General features: G+C 47.8%; 1 protein-coding gene across 1 annotated transcript in view; it reads left to right on the top strand.

Moving 5' to 3' along the window:
* The window catches only part of UFL1 (UFM1 specific ligase 1), a 428808-nt gene that overhangs the window by 18530 nt on the left and 388683 nt on the right, over positions 1–21595 (top strand). Inside the window, exon 2 of the mRNA XM_078648232.1 lies at positions 11855–12000. Within this exon, the coding sequence (XP_078504358.1) occupies positions 11855–12000 (146 nt within the window). The remainder of the gene's footprint in view (positions 1–11854; positions 12001–21595) is intronic.

The following is a 21595-nucleotide window of genomic DNA, read 5'->3' as shown; positions in this document are numbered from 1 at the left end:
AGCAATAACTTTATCTAGGAAAAATAGTACAAAAAACATTTACTTACCAAGCACATGCAACTACACAAGCTGCAAAACCAGCATTAACCGAACCACAACCTACACCAATACAAACAGCAAAAGCCTGGATCAAAAACAAAGAAGAAAAAAAATAATTTAATACTACATTTCACAAACAACATAACAAATGAATAAACAATACACAAATGTACCCCCAAAATCACATCCACACAGATGGGCCATCAAAAAGGGCAAAACGGACAAAAGTACGGGTTGATTTGCCCACCGGGGGGGGGGGCCAGAAAATCTAAATTTAAAATCCGACCCACCTGAAAGCGACCCTTGCACAATGGGTCACTTCCTACAATCTAAAATAAAATCCCTGGTGCTAGTGAGGGCATTTCCACCGCACAATCGCAATGCTGTGCGCGACCGTGAGCCAGAAATGCCCTGCAAAGAGACATCAGAAGAGAGGAAAATCACTTACCTCTCCCCTGAAGCCTCTTTGCAAACCCCCCCAAATATCTCAAAACCAACCTAACACCTCCAGGCGCAGGAAGCAAATGGCTTCCCGACCGCCTGGGAATCCCTGAAGATGTTGGCGCGTGCTGTGCGCGCTGACATCATCAGGGATTCTCATGGGGAGGGGGACAACAGAATTACTGTGGTTAACTGCGATGCTGGACAGAGGCACTTGCATCCTTGATTTTCACAAGCGCAATCCTAAAACAGTTCCTATGACCAGGAGCTTCTTTCTCCCCATCTGCTGCTCTCAACAGTCTCTGACCATTTATACACATAAGAGGCATGTGAACTCACACAGAAGATCCCCTATTGGCAACGCCCACCAACTAGCGGAGTGCACCATCTTTCCTAAATTTACCCACTATGATGGACAGCTCACTCAAGGGACCTGTGCACACATTGGTGCGATGGCATAGTAACACACACGGACACTGGAGACAAAGCAAGCGCTCGAGTTGCAGCACAAATTCAGGAAAACATTCATCAGCCCAAAAACATTTGTGACCTTCCCACTATGATTCACAGCTCACACAAGGGACCCCTGCGCACATCTGTGCAATTGCATAGTAACGCACACATGGACACTGGAGACAAAGATGGGGCTCGAGTTGCAGCACAAACTCAGGAAAGCAATCATCAGCCCAAAAACATTTGTGAACTTCCCACTATGATGAACAAATGGTCTCTGTTTCCAGATACCTAAGAGCCTTGCTAGTTTATTCAGATAACAACCAACACACACTGGGGTCGATTGGGGTCGATTGTGAAAATATGGTATTGTGTACAAAAAAGGGGAGAAATGCTCCTCTTTTAGGTGTCCCCTCACTCACCAGGGTTGCCCCACGGTGACATGCTTCATCATTGGGGCCATCCCAGTCCTCTACGGGCTGGGGCGTGCTGCGACTTGCGAAAGTTACGTAGGAGCACTTTATTAGACTATGTGTGGTGCATGTGTATTTGAGGAGTGGACTATGTGATGTGTGAAATACCTGCCCAGTAGGTTTACAATAAACTTTATTCTTGCCTCTAGGTGGTAATAAACGGGGTGGAAAGATAGGCTGCCCTAAACGTAATGTGTCCAGATGTACCTATCAACTCCTATCGTCGACATGTTTCGTGCATACACCAAGCACTATGATGGACAGCTCACACAAGGGACCCCTGCGCACATCTGTGCAATTGCATAGTAACGCACACATGGACACTGGAGATGGCGCTCGAGTTGCGGCACAAACTCAGGAAAACAATCATCAACACAAAAACATTTGTGAGCTTCCCACTATGATGGACAGCTCACTCAAGGGACCCCTGCGCACATTTGTGCAGTTGCATAGTAACGCACACATGGTCAATGGAGACAAAGATGGCGCTAGAGTTGCAGCACAAATTCAGGTAACAATCAACAGCCCAAAAACATTTGTGAGCTTCCCACTATGATGGACAGCTCACTCAAGGGACCCCTTCGCACATGGCATAGTAACACACACATGGTCACTGGAGACAAAGCATGTGTTTGAAAAGCAGCACACAAAAAAAAAACATTCATCAGGCCAAAAACACTAGTGAGCTTTGCCTAGGCAGCACAGGTGTGTTTTTTAGCCACTTCAGAAACACACATCAGTATAAGTAATGAAGGACAGAGGCACTTGCATCCTTCATTACAATGCACTATCATTTTACTTTATAAATGACCCCCATCAGCATTTTTGTACAAAAAACGGCCTTTCCAAAACATTGCAGCCAAGAAAAGACTTCATAGATAATGTTCCCCCAACAAGGGGAGCGACCTAAGAAACTGATCACAAAACCCCCAAAAAAAAAAAATCCCTAACATTCCTGCTGCACGATCGCACGATCGTGCAGCAGGAAACCTCTAAAATGCCACCGAGGGAAAGGAAAAGCCTTTCCTTTCCCTCGATGCAAGTTGCATCACAATCCCCCCCGCCCCAGCCGCAAAACTAACCTCTTTGTGCAACGACGCGCAGGAAGCAAATGGCTTCCCTGCGCGTCTGTAAACAAAGGAAGCCTCCGGTGACGTCAGCGCGCCTCGCGCGCTGACGTCATTGATGACGTGGGCGGGGAGGGCGGGGGGAGGCAGGGGAAGGTCTTCCCCTGCCATCCCCGCAAAAACAAAAAAAATCAGGCAGACTCGGAGGGAGCGCTGGCGCTTCCCCCGAGGGTGGGGCTCATGACGAGCTGGGCTCGTCATGAGCGTGCGAGGAGGCTACGCCATGACGAGCCCAGCTCGTCATCAGCCCCGAAGGGGTTAACTTTAGTATATAGACAACAATACAAATGTTTCTAAAATTATAGACCAGACACCTTAGAAGGGAATTGTTTAATGACCACCAGGGAGTCCCGATTAATTTCTGAGCTTCTGTAGTGTAATTCTATATTTTTCTAATTAGTTTATATGCACACAATTTTATGCAAGTTCCAATGTGTATTATAACAAGATAAAGGAAAAACATACTGTTTTGCATGGTAAGAAAACAGCAACGTTCCAGCATGAGAGAGAATTTCTATTTATGTGACCAGCGGCTAGATACCCTACCGGGTGATAAGCTGCTCTATACAAATCTACATAACATGTTATTCTACATTGCTGTGGAAGCGGCACAGTTAAATGATAGGCCTTATTATGTGTTTCTAGTAGACTTTCGATTTCCTAGTTGTGTAGATATGCCTGTCGTCTCCAAAAGCTATGCTGCAGTAGTGAAGCTCAAAAGAAGGCCTTTGTTTTATGATTCATATGTATATGATCCTGGAGCTTATATGGTGTATAGATTGTTTCGGTGATAAATTAAAAAATAGTACATTTTGGAAAAGATCTCTTGTCAGAGTGAGTTTGAGTATTTTGATTAATGATTTGCAGCAAAAGAATTTAGATCTATAAAGTGTAATCAAATGTTAGGTAGGTTTTATCTCACAAATTGACGGCATCTTAGAACCGCGGGTTAAGTGATGGTAACATCACTATTTTCCCTAGACATAGTGACGGCGCATAATCCCAGCAACTCAAATTGGTTGTAAGTAGGACCAATTTAATCCCAGAAGAGAAAGAGTTCAGGAGTTCAGATATCTGGTTTGTTAATAGATGATATTTAAGGGGGTGAGTATGATGGCGGTGAACCCGCCACCATGCGACCAATTACCGCCCGCCAGATCAGGATGGCGGGTGGTATGCCTTGCAGGTGAAAAGCCCGTCTGCTACGGGTCCGACAGAGGCAAATGTTACGATTGCCTGACGGACTCACCCCGCATCCACAGAATGGTGGCGGTGCCTAGCAGGCACCGCCAGCCAGATTTGGATGCAGCATCCCTGTCAGCCTGTCTATGGTGGTTCAACCGCCATTGAAAGGCTGGTGGAGATGTACTTTGAGTGCCCGTTGCCAGCCCCCTTTGTGCAGGGGCATGTTAATTTTTCACTTTGTTTGCCTGCACCAGGTGGCAGGCATCGCGTGGTGCCTGCCACGTAGTGCCAGGAAATGCACAACATGCATTTTTATCATTACAGCGGGAGCTGCAGCCAGCAATACCCGCCGCAATGTTAAAAGTGCCTTTTGCGGCCACCGTGGTGGCGGCTGCATTGTAATTTGCAGTGCGGGACTGCCGCCATATAGGCGGGTGGTCCCAATCCCTGGGACGATGGCGCACAGACTTAAATCCGTCTGCCATCCAGGGATGTGGAATTCCTATAGCACGACACCCAGGACCTATTGTTTGGGTTCGAGGGCAACACGTTTTCATGTGTATTTTGTCCTCGGGACAAGTAGTCCCAACCATCAGTAGCACAAACCCTTTAGCTGCCAGTTTGCAGTACCACGTTATGGATCAGGGAAGGGCACTGTCTGCAGTTAAGGTAATATTTTTTCCATATGTTAATTCTATTCAAACTTGTATTTATGGTTCATTAATTGAACGCCTTTATGATTAGGGTGAGCGCTCGAAGTAAATGTTGTATGCTCTGACTGAACTACTGACAGTGGTTCCAGTATTAAAAATGCATACACACGTTTTCAAAGTTTGGCAATATAAGGCTATGCATAGCACTCCCAGAATGCTCTCTGATTTGAGGCAAATATTTGCAGAAGCTTGAAAGCAAGAATGATTTTTTGCTTTCATAATAAAATGTTCATACAAAAATGAAAGTAGGAAAAAGCATTTTGCTAAACCACTGTAACCTTTTAGGTACCATTTCTTTGCAGCAGCATTTAGTAACGTGTTGATGCATGCTAGTATTTCCCCAAAATATTCATAATGGAAAATCAGTGTAACCAGTTTAAATAAGATTATAAGTAACAAAAATAAAAGACCATTGGCAAAGCCAGACAGGTCTAAAATTGGTGGTCAGCTTTTTAGTTTGTGACTTGTTTTGTCATGATTTTTGTAAAAACCTTATTTGTGTGGAAGCTGCTGGACCCTCACCATTATAACAAGCATTGGTAAAAGCAAAAGTTGTTTTTCGTCTCAAAAAGCACACACTGCCACAGTTACTGACACTGAACAAAATTACTTTGTGTGCCGATATGCTCCTTGTGAAAGAGAGCAGAATGTGGTCACTCACAGTGATGCCAGACAATACAGAGAGAGAGAGACAGAATTTTAATAAACTCAAAAGGTAAAGGTCATCGCCAGACCAAAGTAAGGGCCCAATTATCAAAATAAATCTCAAAAGTGCACCCATGGTATACGTCCATGCATTAAATGCAGCTATACAGCTTTCATGAATTTTCAAGAATTTACAGAAGTAGGACAAGAAATAGTACTCCTAGAAAATATCTGTGAACTGCATTTTAGCATGAGCAAATATGCATGTGTAGATTTGCTGATACGGAAATCTGAGTGTTTGCAAGTTCACTTTTCATCTAACCACTTTTTTCCCAACCCTGGAAGAAGGTTTACTTCTCCCATTGTCAGGTGTAAATTGCTAACATTTCTCAGTATGAGAACAGATTAGAGAACAGTTGTTGAAAACCTTAAAACATGCAAGTTAGTCGGTTTTTGCAGACTCAAAAGAGCATTCTAACCCTGGAACTATTGCTTAGCACTACCTTCAGCCCCAGTATGGAGATCTGTGGAAACGTGGCAACATATGGGGATTGCAAGTATTCAAACACTACTATGGTATGAGCACTTACATAATCAGAGAGGCATATATATTGGAGCTCTCATATGATGAAATTGCTGTCATATTTTGTCGTTGCTCTACATGGCACCAAAGGGTCAAGTGGATTTTGCTGCAGGAAAAGTAGATTTATGAAGCAACCTGCCCCATGGACAAGAAGATATTTTATTAAATTCCACACCCCGGTCCATCGTAATAAGGCCCTGAATTAGGTCCAACTTATTCATAACAATTTCTGTTTGAAACCACACTTTCTTTTCAAAACGGTATTGTAGGGATTTGTTTTTCCATTTGCCATGTATCCAAATTATCAGTCTCATAATTTTTTGTTTTCACAAATGAAACAATTCCTCTATTACAAGCAGAAGAGCGAACCATATCTGTGGTGGATGTTGTTCATTTCTTGGGTATATAACGTGTGAAGACTGGTCTTTTCCCTGCTCCATTTCTTGGTTACCAGTCTGGCAATGCGATGGCTTTGTGTTGTACTGGCCTCTAGTTGTGGGATTGTTTTCTGCCCGGTATAGTAGAGTATTGGTGGGTGCTTACTTGTAGGTGGACCAACCTCCATGTACAGCCAGGGGATCCTTTTTAGCTTGAGTAATGTGGCTGTATTTTTCAAAACTCTTGAGTCTAGTGTTCTCTTCATTGAATGAAGGTGCGTTGTGGGAATGCTAGTGAGACGGGCATTGCTACTGTCCAGACAGGAGAGCATGAGCTTTCTCTGTGATTCTGAGGCCTCCGTCAAGGAGATATCGTTTGATTTTGCACAGGGGTGATACATGAAATGTGTTTGTTTGGGTTTATTGGTAATGTAGTTTTAAGGGGAGGTTGCCTTCTGATTATGGGAGGCTTGCATTGATGATGAATTTGGGAGTGAATTCCTCCAGCTTTTTAGGTCTCGCCTAGACGAAAGCAAAGCGAAGCTTTGCTGTCTGGCGAGACCACTTATGTAGTTACTTTTCGGGGAATGTGTACAGCAGAGTTCCACGCGCTTTCCCTTGCCGAGATTTAACCTCGGGAGCGCGCACGTCGCCGTGCCTCACATTCCCATTCACAAACAAAGCCACTCTCACGCAAGCGCACATACACACACTGCATACACACACGCACCCCCCCCTTAAACAGACACACGCACACACAGACAGACAGACGCACGCACAGACACACGCATTCAGACACACACGCGTACACCCCACCCCCACTCACCCCTCCTCTCCCTCAACACACTCACCTGTTCTGGCGGTGCTCGGCGGCGGTTCTGGCTCTCGGTCGGCGGTAGCGCTTTGCGGGGCTCTCTCACCACATGAGAGCCCCGCCTTCCCCATGCGCCCGGCCGCTCTTCACCCGGTCCCCCATCTCGGGACCGGGACTCAATCAGGAGCCTTCGTGGCTCCTCGGGCAGCTCTCGCTCTCTCGCCGCGATGGGGCGGGACTTCCGGTTGGGGCCGCGTTGGAATTGGCCTGCTGGCCAACCGCTTCCGGGTCGTCGCAGGCAGCGCTGCGGCCCGGCGGGGACTTGAATAAACTCCTGGGCTGCGGTGGTGAATTAAAGGCATACGAGGGGTGGGCTCCCTCCCTAATTTAAATATGGCGCGAGGAAGCAATTAACCTCGGTTCAGTAAATGTACATTAAAACGCAAGTTATTATTCATAAAAACTCAAAGTGCACGCGTGTAAGGGGACCACCTGTTATTTGCAGGCGAATTGAGGTGTAAAACGTATTTAAAAAGAACATTGAGCGCAGATTCGGTAGGCACATCCTACCCCAGACGACTCACTGTGGACCACACACACAGCTGGGAGCACCAGCTTCACGACAGTCGTGCACGGACAGGAAAGAGCAGCCGAGAGCTGTGAGGCTGTGCAGAGGAGGGGGCCGGCGGTGCTGCGGTGAGCCGTGCAGCCAGGGTGGGTCTGCACAGGAACCGGAGGCAGGCTGTCAGGATCGCGCCGGGGCTGTGGGGCGATGGGGCAGGCTATCTGACATCCAGCTAGCTCCTCGGAACACCACCCCGCCCCCTCGGTGGCTGGGCCCTACACTCTGCCCCTGTCATCCTGCCGCCGCCTCTGCCTTTAATCCCAGCGCCGCTCGCACGTAAATCACAACACACACAGAGATCAGGAAAATAAAATACTCTGGTGCGCCTAGAACCCCCCGATCCGGGGCACTTCGGGCAGAGGCGCTGCTTTCCTGTTCTGAAGAAGAGGAGGAGAGGGCGGCAGCTGACGGCGAGGGGACTTTGGGTGACTGACAGCCGGCATCAATTCATTATCTCGGAGCGGGGAGCATCCCTCGGCTGCTGCGCCCTCTCGCTGGGAGCCGCTCACAGCGACCCCCGCCCCGGCCGGGTCCGAACAAGTGTCAGGCGGACGGGAGTGGCCATGGGCGACAAAGGCACCAGGTAGGACCTGGGTGGGCTTCCAGGCACTCGATCCGGGCAGTGTGCGCCTCCCCTGGCCGCTGGGCAGGGCGGCCGGGGAGGTTTCCTCTGCCTGGTCCATGTTTCATTTGCAGGCGCTGTTGGCTAGCTGCTTTTAGGACATGTATCGCCAAGCGGGTTGAGTGTATTTCTTCAAAATGGCTATCCACTTTCAGAGCCGCTGCTGCCACTGGCTAGGATGCTTCGTTGTGCAATTGCGAAACATACTCTACAATGGCTCCGCCACTACGACTGAATGCATTAATACTTGAACGCGTTTCGCTGCTGAGAAATAAATATTGTGTATGGATCGCTCTAATGGCGTAGGCAGTGTGTAGTAGAAATGCATCGCGTGCTGTTACCTGACCCCGCTGCCCCCTGGTAATGCTTTTTGCAAGCTCGGTGCAGAAAAGGCAGCTTCCTTTTGGCAATGCTTGCTTGGAAACACGTGTACTCAAGAGAGCGCTTCTGTGCTGCATCTGAACCCCTGCGCCACACTTGCCTCAGAACACCGGGCACAGCCAGCGAGTGAGGCCAGCTGTACAGCACAAGACCGTGCTGCACATCGCCTCTAGGCGCTTTCATCGTCAGGAGGCCGTTCTAGTTATGTTTTTCAGCCAGCAATACTCGCTCTCTGCTTGCCCCTGCTAGCTTCATGTTTTGACAGATAAGTGACAAGAACATGAGTTTCTGACATAAATGGTCCAGGATCACACATGTTGGTTAGGTCGAAAAATGTATATGTGTATTTTCTTTCTGAAATCAGCACTTCCGCACTTGACCATTTCTAGGTCCATTGTTCAAGTGGCAGGATGTCAAAAAGCATGTTTAGGACTTTTGTTCCCACAGGATGTAACATTTTGACGGGGTCGTGTGGCGCCCAGAGTTACAGGCTTCTGTCTCTAAGGGGCTTATTTACAAGCCCCTTGCGCCGCCCATACGTCACTTTTTCCCATCTTAAAAGTGATGCACTGGCGGCGCAAGGGGCTTGTAGATATGTAGACGTTTTTTATTTAATGTAAAATATTTATGTAAAAGAATCGACCGAAACAGTACACATAATTCCATATACGTCAGAGTAAAATAAGCATACTCCTCTAAGTTTCAACAGAAAAGCGTATCTTTGAGATACCAAAAAATACATCTGCCAAGTTGAAAGAGCAAATATACAATATGAAGAAAAATACAATCCTTTGAGAGCTCTGTAGACTTGTAACGTACCTATGGGTGGGGTGGTAGCTGGCTGCCAAGTTGAAATAGCAAATATACAGCCTCATTGGCACCTCTCTCGCTCTGCTCTGTCATCCTCTCGGAGTCCGAGCCCCCTCCGCCCTCCCTCTGAGCAGCAGCACCCTCCCTTGGCTGCCTCTCTCGGCTCCGCCACCCATCACCGACCAGCCCCTCCCTCCCAGTTCTCCCCACTTTCAGCCCCATCCCTGCGCCCCCAGCTCTCTTCTCCCCTTCTCGCCCGTCCTCTGTCCCCTGAGACTCCCACCCTCCCAGCATGGCTTCGGGGAACCGGCGGACCCGGGAGGAGGACCCGGAGGAGGACCTGCCCTTCTACCTGGCCCGGCCGGGCACCACTGCCCAGGTGCCCCGGGTGAAGTACGGGGGCATGTTCAGCAGCGTGGGGGGGGCCTTCGAGTCCAAGACGCTGGACTTCGGCGCCTTGGGAGTGGGGCAGAAGGGTGCCAGGAGCCCCCGCAGCCCCAGCAAGTCGGAGGTGCCCCAGGAGAAGAGGCAAGGGGACCCGGGGCCCCCTCAGTCGCCCACGGGCAACGGCGTCGCTGGCATCGAGATCAGGACCTCGGGAGGGAAGGAAGTGCTGCAGAACCTCAGCGACTGCAAGGTAGGGCGATCCTGCGGCTTCATGCAAACTCCCTGAGGTGACAGGTCCGTGTGGGCGCGACATGTCACACAGACACGAAACTGTGCAGACAAAACTAGGTGCAAACACTGCTGCAGGTAGACAGCTCTTTCCACACACCTAACTCCCTGCACACTCAACTTCCTGCACACTCAACTCTGCAGACATAACCCCTTGTGAGACGAGCTCACTGAAAAACAACTGCACCCTGCCACAAAACTACCCTTGCAGAGTCATACCTGCGCATTCAGTGTCCTGCAGGCACAATTGTTTGTGGGCACAGCTCCATGCGGCTGCATCCCCATGAAGACACAGTTCACTGCTCATATAACTCTATACAGGCTCAAGTTCTTGCCAATAGATTTCCACGTGAACACAAACTCCACGTGTAATCAAACCTATAGTTTGGCAAACCTCCCTGCACAATCAACTCCCTTCAGACACACCTCCCTGCTAAACAAGCATTTGCAATGCAATAGGTCTCGCAGTTGTGAGAGTTTGAGCTATTGGCATTTTAAATGACAGTGCCTTTTATGTATGTATTGGTTTTTAAAACATAAATAAAAGGCACTGTCATTTACAAAGCCAATAACTTAAACTCTCTCAAATGCGAGACCTATTGCATTGCAAATGCTTGTTTGTTGATAGCCAGTCCTCGACCTGGCCTTTCTTAAGTTGTTGATAATGAGAATACATTATTTCTTAGTAGGCGTCAACTTGACCTAGACATCGAACATCTAGAAGTGAATGAGGGTCAGTGTTTGAGATTGGTTGACACATATAATCCACAAAAAGAAGGCTTGCTTTCCCAAACATATATCCACCTTCTTCACTTTACTTATGAAAGTGTAAACAGTGGCACCTGTGTCTCTTTCTAGAGCTCACCCTATTTCAGTGCAGATCTTACACCAAACAGAAAGGCATGACTCTGTTTCCCATTTCCTCATGCCAGGTTTCTCCCAGAACCCTGTGATTTCATACTTCCTTTTCCGTTGGCTTTCAGTTCTTACGCTCCTCAAGTAAGCGGGCATATAATTTCACAATTTCTGCTCCATTGCTGTAGTTTGCAAGTCTAAAATGTTTCTAACCGTTCAGCAGATGTACATAAGTATTATCACTGTATGCCACAGAGCCATAATATCACCTCCCACAAAATGTGCTATTAATTGTTCTTATTTATATCTTTGAGCTATTTGTAGCCTTGCTCATAAACATTTGGAGTTGGTGTGCTCAATAGATTATAAAATCATCTATAATCGCATGTTGTCAAGAAAGGTGACGATAGTACAAGACCCAGATTAGGACAACAGGGGAGGATAAAGAGGTTTACGAATCAAGCTGCTGTGTCGTACTATTTTACATTAGTATCCCATACAAGACCTTGTCTCGAGAGATGAGCCTATCAAACAGTCTTCTTTAATCACATCCAAGATGTGATCCGTTCCATGGAAAGTGTCAGAAACTGTGACCATTTTGCTGCATTTAAACTTGGGAGATGGGCAATGCCATCTATACCATAACATAATTGCGATTTGCCTCTGGATGTCTCAGTGAGTTAACATTGTTGACCTCTGCAATGATCGAAGTTCGCAAGTTCAAATCAATCTTTTGAGGACAATACATTTGGTGCCATTCATCTGGGTTATTGTAACATCTGTTATCGACCTCGCTATCAGCAGAAGTGCTGTACTAAGTGCTGTGTACATTTTTTTATCATTTTAAAGGAACAGTAAGTGGTGCTGAGCTACACAGTCCACAATAATTTATTAGAGGGGTAACATAAGTAGCTGTCTAGACCAATATGACTAAGTATACATTGCCATTGTTTCTTATTTGTTGTCCACAAGGTTATGTATAGCCATATGTTAACTAAATCATGGCAGAAGTAACTTATTGTTTATTTATGCTCAGGTTGTCTGAACGAAATTGCATTGAAATAGTGTCAAAGCTGATTGCTGAAAGACAGCTGGATGTCGTACACACTCTTGATGGCAAGGAATATATCACACCTGCTCAGATTGCCAGGGAGATGCTGGATGAACTTCACGTTCGTGGTGGTCAGTAAATATTTATTTATTTATACGTTTTCATTAGTTTTGAACGCAGTGCAATTCTTCCGTAATGTCTTGTATGGTTAACTTCTATATTTTTAATTATATTGCTACCTGTTGTGTTGATATGTAATACGCTTCCACCTTAGTTTGTTCTCCCTAGGCTCCTGTCCTCCCCCACACGCTACCCTACCCTCGCGCTGGCATTGTTATGTCATCAGCTGGCATTCTAGAATGCCAGCTGATATTCTCACAGTTGACAGCTACTCTTGTCCAGAGCCTTAGCTGACGCAGACTTCTCCGGTCTAGCTGGTGTGTTGTTCTGTTACTATGAATGAAGTCGATCTACTACTTCATGAGTCCAAGTAGTCTTCTTAACATTTATGGCGACGAGCGGAGAAGGGCAACACACCGAGGAATCTACGCAAAAGAAAAATTTAATGAATTCTAAAACTGACCTGGCGCCTGAAGTTGGTAAAGTAATCCTTCTGAAAGTCACAGATGTGAGCGGCCCAGAGGGAGCAGATCGCAACAGGGAAATCCAGAGCTGATGAGAAGAAAAGACGAAGTGTAACCGAGAAACTTGAGGTACAGAGAAGTTCGTAATGAGCTGTGTATGAAAAAGTATTTGAACTGAAGCGTGAGCTCACTCACGAGAATTTGGTGGTGAATGGAATAGTGAGGTGACCTCATTACAAGGGAGAGAGAGTGCACACTGGAGTATTTGGCTTTGGAAGGAGCGGTGAGGTGATCTCCTGACATGACTGTGGTGCATCAATAAGCAGCGTGCGTTGCTGACGTAAGAACGGACATCAGGCACCACATTGGATGGATAAAGGAAAGCAGTGCAGCCTTTGAATTGGCGCACACAAAAGCGTGCATGCGGCCATTTTAGAATACGAGCGAAAGAGATATGATCTCAAAGAGTCAGTTTCACCGCCAGGAAAAAACAAGCATTTACAATGCAATGGTTTCGCCTTTTGAAATGTTTGAGCTATTGGCATTGTAAATGACAAAATTTGTATTTATGTTTTGGTTTTGAAAACAGATAAATAAATGGCATTGTAATTTTCAATGCCAATAGTTAAATCTCTAGATCGAAACTTGTAAACAGCTACTCCAACCGGAGTGTTCCGGCGCTAGAGGTTCACAAATGACGGCAGCCAAGGACGACATAACTCGTAAAAAGGCATGTTTTTAGCTGTTTCTTAAAAAGGTAGTCGTATCAGTGGATATCAAAAGCACTTTTGTATGTATATTGTCAAAAACTGCACGAAATACACTAGCTTGACTAATCATTCCACATGACAACTACACAATAGCACTAGCTGTTTAACCACATACAAGTTCCAGTACAATCGTCAGTAAGTTCTATGAGCCCCATCAGATGTTATAATGCAGGTCAATCCTCCTCCTGGTGATCAGTCCAACTGGCTCCTGTTAAGATACTCGGGACTCTGGAAGCACACATTCACCTCCTTGCACTGTAGGTTCCAACAGGTTTACCCATTATACGCACGACGTGGTGATGGTAGCCACAGTGGCGTAACAAAACTTGAGGGGGCCCCCCTGCAAAGTACATGGAGAGGCCTGCACCCCCCAGTCATGAGCTCTCAGGCCAGGGGCCCACCGCTCATACACAGTACGGGGAGAGGGGCCTGGCACTCAGTGCCCCCACACCGCAGGGACTGCGCAGGCTAATATCAGGCCACTGAATGGCCCCTGTAGGAGGAACTTGAATCCTCATAACCAGACCAACTGGAATTGTGCCAGGGAAGAGGAACAAATTAGGAAGTGGAGTCAACTAAAGTATGCAGCAGGAATTGGCAGTTTATGAGGGGCGGTGCAGAACACTTGGTGGCATTATACACTATTTTGCCATTTTTACAATGTTAACACTGTTTGGGCAGAGGTGGCACCACATTAGTGTTAGTTTAGCATCTACATGCAGGCAGCAAACTAAAGACATCCTCTCACTGCACAGTAAAGGGGCTTACACTGCACAGCAACACTTGTGGCAGCGTTTGCAGTAACTTGTGATCCGTTTGAGATCCATTTTGTTTTGTTAAAATCTGCAGAGTGACGTTATACAGAAGATGATGGGTTATGTGGAAAGTGCGGCAAACCTATAATTATGTAGAAGATGGAGCCGACCACCACTGCTGGGGCGGACTGGCACGTTCCTGGAGCCGCATGGGGGCATAAAGAGGGGATGTCTCTGCAGCAGGCACACACAAGCACGCCCAAGCCCATAATTACTCTGATAATGAATAAAAGCAGATGCAAAGGACGGGGGTTTTCGATAAAGAGAAAAATCTGAGGAAAAGAGAGAAAAAGACGTAAGTGAAAATTGAAGGAAAGAGAAGAGACCGCAGGGAAAGACGAGACTGGAATAAGTTAAAGGGGAAAACGAGGCGCGTTGGGGGGGGCAGATGAGACAAACTTGAGAGAATTGGAGGAAAGAAGAACATTTCACAATATAGGCAAGTGTGAAAGATGGGGGGGTGTGTTGGAGGGGAGGGGGCGTAGGGAGAGATTGTTGGGACATACAGGAAAAGAGGGTAAAGAGAGAGAGAGGGAGGGTCATGGGGAGACTGGGAGAGGGAGACTGAAGAGGCTGAGAGAGAGACGAAAAGCGGGAGGAAGGAGAAGGAAGCACGTAAAAAGACAGCCACGGGCGTGAACGAAAGGCGAGAGAGAGGCAGCCAGGGAGAGAGAGACTGAACGTGACAATGCGAGGGAAAAATGAGAGGCAGGATGATGATATGTGTGTGTACAGAAGGAGGGAAAGAGAAAGAGTGTGTGTGCAGAGAGAGAGAGAGAGCGCGCATAGAAGGAGACAGAAAGAGAGAGAGAGATGCTTAAAGGTGCCCCTGGGAGCACCAAGTTAGGGCAAGCCTCTCATATGTAGCCGTGCAGTGGCAATCTGGGTTGGAGAGAGCGAGTCTGTGCACTCGGGGAGAAGGGACAGGCGCAGAGGCAGGCGGCGCACCGTAAATCACCCATAACACGGAAGGGGAGTCCGGATTACCGGTCCCCCTCTGATCTGTAAACCCCACAACCGCAGCAGCCGCCAGTGCGCTCCGGAGCTGGCTCCGCCCTGGCCCTGTCCCCCCGCCCATCCCAGCCTCTGCTCCTCTGCCCTCTCTGTCCCAAAACAATCTCAGAGTGAGTGGAGCCGGGTCCTGGCAGCGCGCGCTCCGATCGGACAGACACCAGAGGACAGTAGACATCAGTGCGAGCACCCGGGCAGGACTGACGGACGGACGCATGCACCTGGAGCCACCAGGTACCGGAGGAGGGCAGGAACTGCGTCCTGCACTGAGCACCGGGGGAAGCAGAGAGGGCCGCACGCAGACCCTCTACGAGTGGGCACTGGAGCAGACACACAGCAGAGAGCACCCCTCACAGACACCTACCACTGCCAGATCCCCTCCGCGTCCCCTGGACTTCCAAGGTAGGTCACTTTTAATAACTTTGTTTATGTGGCTGTTTCTTACGCTGTAGCGCCAATCGCAAACCTGCTATGGACTTCGCAGCGCTACACAAGAAGATGCTCACAGGTTAACGCAGGCAGAAATGTGGGCGCACTTTACTCACTGCAGTAAGGAAGGAGCTGCGAGTCCCACTGCTCGCGGTTCAAATGTGCAACACTGTATCGAGGCGCTCACCAGCTATGCAGCGCGGCAAACATTCTCGAACGATGTTTCAAAGCGCTACGTGTAGCAATGTGCAGAATAAAGCATGGATACAATTATATTAACTCCTTAAGTAGCGCACAGCACGAACTGAAAAGGCATTAATAATAGGCATACTCGCTTTATCTATAATTGAAGGATGAAATGCTGAGTCTCCCACGAAACACGTAGGCAGCACCCAGGCCTCTGTAGGAGTGAGTTTGTGGGATGCCATCCTGTCGGACACTACAGTTGACTGTTCTCAACAATAGCGCTGCAGCAAGCTATTCCAGTGCAACAAGAAGAACAAGTCAGGTCCCGGGCCGGCAGCCAATCACAGCGCGGCCCGGGGAATGACGTCACGGGGGTGTCCCAGGCCGGCAGCCAATCACAGCGCGGCCCAGGACAAAGGGGCGGGACTTAAAAAAAAAACGAGAAAAGCCCCCGAATCGCGTTTTCAGGGGAAAGCGTGATTGACAGCCTCTGTCTCCCAATGGCTAGCCTCCATTTATGGAGCTAGCCAATGGGAGACAGAGGCGGAACCAAAGCCCCATATGTAGGATCATGAGATTTCGCCGTGGCACGTGACAAGGACGTGAGTGCTGAGTCATACTGCAAGCGTGAAGAGAAAAAGTAAACCAAGTGAGACATTTTGGGTAATTCTATTGTATCTAAACAGAAAATATAATACTGCTAAAACAGCAAAACAAATAGATTATTGGCGATTGAGGACCACTCCATATTGAGAATATCTAAACATTACAACCTGAATATAACATGGCTAATAACAATAAGTACAATTTGTCACGCCCGCAATCCTTTTTAGCAGTACATCGTGAACCACCATTGAAATGGGAAGAATGGTGAGAGTATTTTAATAATTACATTTATTCATGTGATAATGAGGAGGAACCACTTAAGCCTGAAGAGAAAAAAAATATTACTGCATTGTTTAGGGGCAGGAGGACTTAAAGTTTACAATAAAATTAACAAGAAGGTACAGGAAGGCGAACAGGGTGATGTTTTTACAAATGCATTGGAAGGCTTAGACAGTTACTATAAGCCTACCGTATGTGTTGCTGTGAACCTATATACATTTTACCACTGCAAACAAGGGAAATATGAGAGTATAGAGGATTACGTTTCAATACTTAAGAATGTGGCACTTACATGCAAATTTAGGGACCTGAATGATGACTTCATAAGAGACTAGATCGTTATGTGTGCAGCTAACCCAAACATTCAGGATGGGCTGTGGGCTAAAGGAGAAAAACCTCTAAATGACATCATTGAAATAGTAAAACACTCTGAATTGACAGGAAGATGTGCAAAAGCAGTGCTAAATGAGAGCAAAACAAAGGAAGAACCTAAAGTAGTGGCAAAAATAAGCGGAAACAAGATAAGGCACAAAGTTAAAAGTAGAAGCAAAAGCAATGACAGAGTGGAGTATGACCATAAATGGTCAGATAAAGAATTTACACAAAGAAAATGTTGTCATTGTGGGAGTCACAGACATCTAGCTAATGACTGGAAATGTCCTGCACGCAACATCAAATGTAGCAAATGCAGCATAGTGGGACACTTTCAGAAAGTATGTCACAGGAAGATGAGTGCTAGAGTCAGGTTGGTTGAAGGAAACATAGAATACGAGGAGGATTCCTCCGACGACTCAGATTATAACTTGTGTGTACTTAATGTCCCGGCAGGAGATCCACAGGAAGCTGTTTGATGTGGAGACTCGCCTACAGGCGCTAGAATCGGCGATGGGTGGGAACCCTGATCGCACTGGGGAGTTACGACTGTGTAATATTGAGCACGCCGAACTCTTGGAAACCTTACGAGTTATAGATTACAAAGACTACCTGAGACGACAACAGGCCGACTCAGACAGATCGGGTGCTTTACTGGCCCGGCTGATACGAGACAGCCCCGAGACCCCAATGATCACACGGATTAGAGATAGCGCGGGTGGGCTGGTAACTACACAATTGGCTATTAATGATGCTTTTAGGGATCACCTTAGGACGCTATATGCTGCCCCCCCCCCATGGAGGACCGTGCAACGATGTTGGACTTCCTGAGTGACTTGCCTTTCCCGGTCTTGTCCCGAGCGGAGCAGACGGGAATAGACGGACCCATCACGCAGCGGGAAATAAAATTAGCCATCCGATCACTAAACCGGGGTAAGACTCCTGGACAGGACGGTCTGCCGGTAGAGTTTTATCAGTCATATTCTGAGACCCTAGTCCCTGTCTTGGAGAACATTTATAAGGAATCCTATGAACTTGGTTACCTGCCTGGAACGACAATGCAGGCCTCAGTTATCTCAATCCCCAAGCCTGGCCGGGACACCCTTGACCTTGCCAATTACAGGCCCCTTTCAATGCTCTCTACAGAGTATAAAATACTCAGTAAAGCCTTAGCTCTGAGGATACAGCCCCACCTTCCGGCCTTGATTCATTCGGATCAGTGCGGATTTCTGCCGGGGAGAAGTACGTCCCAAAACACGAGGAGACTCCATGGCCGCGACGCCGCCGACCTTACCTCGGGCCGTCTGTGTCGCTCTGGACCTCCGTCAAGCTTTCGATTCACTGTCCTGGGGGTATATGTTTGAGGTCTTGCAACGTTTTGGCCTCCCCGACTCCCTGATACGATGGATCCGACTGTTGTACACACGCCCGACAGCTCGGGCGCGCACGGGTCGACACGTCTCTTCTAGTTATAATATATATCGCGGCACTAGACAGGGCTGCCCACTGTTGCCCCTATTGTTTGTCTTGACCTTCGAACCGCTGGCGATCGCCCTCTGGACCGGGATGGCTGAGAAGGGCATCTTCGTCGGTGGCACACCCAATTTGATATCAATTTACGCCGACGATATCCTTCTGTATTTCCGAGATCTGGAGGAGAATCATTTGGCCTTAGCGACCATTTTTACCCGGTTCGCAGAGGTATCGGGACTGGCGATCAACCCGGCGAAGTCGGTGGGGTTTTATTTCCAGGAGGGCCAACGGCCATCCCACATAACATTTGGCACTTCCCAAATCCCGATAGCGCAGGATACGTTTAAATATTTAGGCATACGGGTCTATAGACGGCCGGAGGACCAGATCGATGGCAATATTAGGCGGGCCATTGCTGGCCTTCGGAGTAGTGTGCAATTCTGGACTTCTCTGCCGCTGTCCGTCATGGGTAGAATTGCCATCTCTAAAATGGTCATGCTTCCCCGATTGCTTTATTACTTTGTAAACCTACCGGTTCTCCTCCCACAGACTATCTTTAATAACTTGAATACACTCTTCACCACCCTAATCTGGGGCTCTGGCCGGCGGAGAATGAGCCAGGTGTGGAGGCCTGGGGGTACCAGACTTTCGCGGTTATTACTACGCAAGCCAATTACAATGGCTATCAAGATGGGTGGCGGGTAGACATCTGCACGAAATCGGCTTCACCGGTGAACGGCGGGCGCGTGGAGAACTGCACTCCTTACTACTTCCCAAGGCCAAAGTGCCCCGAGACTGCCACCCTCTTTTGCATACTGCCCTGTTGTGCTGGCGAAAAGCTTTGGCATACACGTTGCCGGCCCCAACGTATGCCGACAGCATCCCCCTCCTGGGAATCCCAACGCCACAGGGTTGGTTGACGCACGGTAGATTACGGCCTTGGGCGGATGCGGGGGTAGACAGAGTTGGCGATTTCTTTCGGGATGATGCGTTATTATACCACGCCTCCTTTGTGCAGGCCACGGGAGCCCCTCCACGACTATACCTCCTACATGCCACGGTAACACACTACATACGTACTACATGGGCCCCACAGCGTAGCAGACCGGAGCAACATGAGCTAGTGCACTTACTACATTACATGGGAACGGGAGGTCATCTTGTGAGGTGGTTATACACTGGCATTAGGGTACACGCTGCTATGTCCCTTACTCCCCTCAGGACCACCTGGACGTTGGACACGGGGGAGGATATGACAGATGGGGCATGGAAGGTTGTTCTGGAACACCCTAGAAGAGTGTCCAGAAATGTGAAGTTTAAATTTATCCAAGCCATGTTACTGCATCGGGCTTACCTTACCCCACAAAGGCTGCACAGGATGTTTCCTGCCTCTTCCCATTGCTGTCCCCGTTGTTATGCGGAGGAGGCTGACCTTCTCCACATGTTATGGTCCTACCCACGTATAGACAGCTATTGGGGTCAGGTCCGACGCATCCTCTACACTGCCACGGGCATGCGGACACCGGAGGGAGCGCTGCCGTGCTTGCTGGGACATAGGAAAAGGCCTAAAGGACGTAGGGCCCCACTGAAGTTCGTGGACTTAGCATTACTACTGGCGGTCAGGACGCTGACTATGAGGTGGAAATCTGCACGGCCCCCGACTGTAGAGGTCTGGTGGCCCGAAGTACTGAAGTGGGGTAGGGCTGAAGGTACAATACTCAAGAGGGAGGAGGAACGAGGGCTACGAAAACACCCAATAGCACAGGACTGGGAACAGATACTGTTGGAACTGGAAGACATGGACTTGACGCCCTCCTAGACGGGGACCGCGTAAGGGGGATGGCTGGACAAGGGAGGTGGGTCCACGAATGGAGAATGGCCCAGAGAATGCACAGGTTGGCCAGAGAATGTTGATCACACTTTTTAGATAAGCTGGACCTCCGAGAGCACTAGGCCCGGGGGGATACCATGGCCTATGCAGAGCTGTCAGGAGACGTACGGAACGGGGTGGGGGGTTGGGAGGGATAGAAACTGGCGACGCCTCCAATTATGGAATCCTAGATGTATACACACTGAGAACTGATTGAGCATCGACAGCTTGCCTTTACGTGTAAAGAATTACCACCCTTATATAGAGCGGTCCAGGCTGCTGAGGATGATTTGTATTACCTGAGTATCAGGAGGGGCATTGAGCCAGATGTTTAAAGTTGACGGGGGGGAGTAAAATTGAAAAGACTGTATAAGATGTGTAGAAACTGTATGCACAACGAAAATTTGGTTGCAGTCATCAATAAAAAGTAAAAAAAAAAAAGTGTGTACTTAATGTGATCGAAGCATCAGAGTCAAATGTAAAAGGTAAGAAGAAGAAACCTACGTGTAAGGTTGCCATAGAAGGAGTGAACATTAAAATTATAGCGGATTCAGGCTCACCGTGTACCATAGTAAACAGAAAAGTATGGAGAGAGAAATTCGAGAACACACTTGGACAAGCCATGGAATCTCCAGATATCAGACTAAAAACATTTACTAGGGAACCAATATAACTAGATGTCTCTTCCACGGGACCCACTGTAGTGGGATGGAAAGACCAAGGTAAATTGGGGTAAAACTAAATCCAAACAGGGCAGAACGCCTGTTATTGACACAGCAGAATAAAGGACTTGGGTCTACTATTGCAAACCGATTCCCCAAAGTCTTTATTCGCACCATTGGTAAGTTGAAAGGGTTTGAACATAAAATGAAACTAAAAGAAAACGCAGTGCCAAGTATACACAGGGTGCGACACATCACGTTCACGTTAAGAGAGGAGGTCAGGAATCATCCGAGTGGGTCGCACCATTGGTTGTAGCCCGCAAGCCCAATGGCAAGTTAAGATTATGCATAGACTTTTGCGATCTGAACAAGAGAATTCTGGTAGACCAGTACCATCTCCCTGAAATAAATTAAATGCTTTCCCTCTCTAAAGACATGAAAGTATTCTTTACAATTGATTTGACCCCTGCTTGCCACCAGGTTCCACTACACCCAGACAGCAGGTGCCTCACCACTTTCATATCGCTTCTTGGGTGTTATAGGTTCAAGAGGGTACCGTTTGGGCTGGCATCAGCAGCGGCATTGTTTCAAAGACTCATGCATGAGATTTTTAAAGATGCAAAGAATGTGCTCATCTTCCAAGATGACATTCTTGTAATGGGGAAAAAA

This window comes from Lissotriton helveticus, chromosome 6 (genome assembly GCF_964261635.1).
Source record: "Lissotriton helveticus chromosome 6, aLisHel1.1, whole genome shotgun sequence".
Taxonomy (NCBI): domain Eukaryota; kingdom Metazoa; phylum Chordata; class Amphibia; order Caudata; family Salamandridae; genus Lissotriton; species Lissotriton helveticus.
This window is presented reverse-complemented; position numbering and strand designations above follow the sequence as displayed.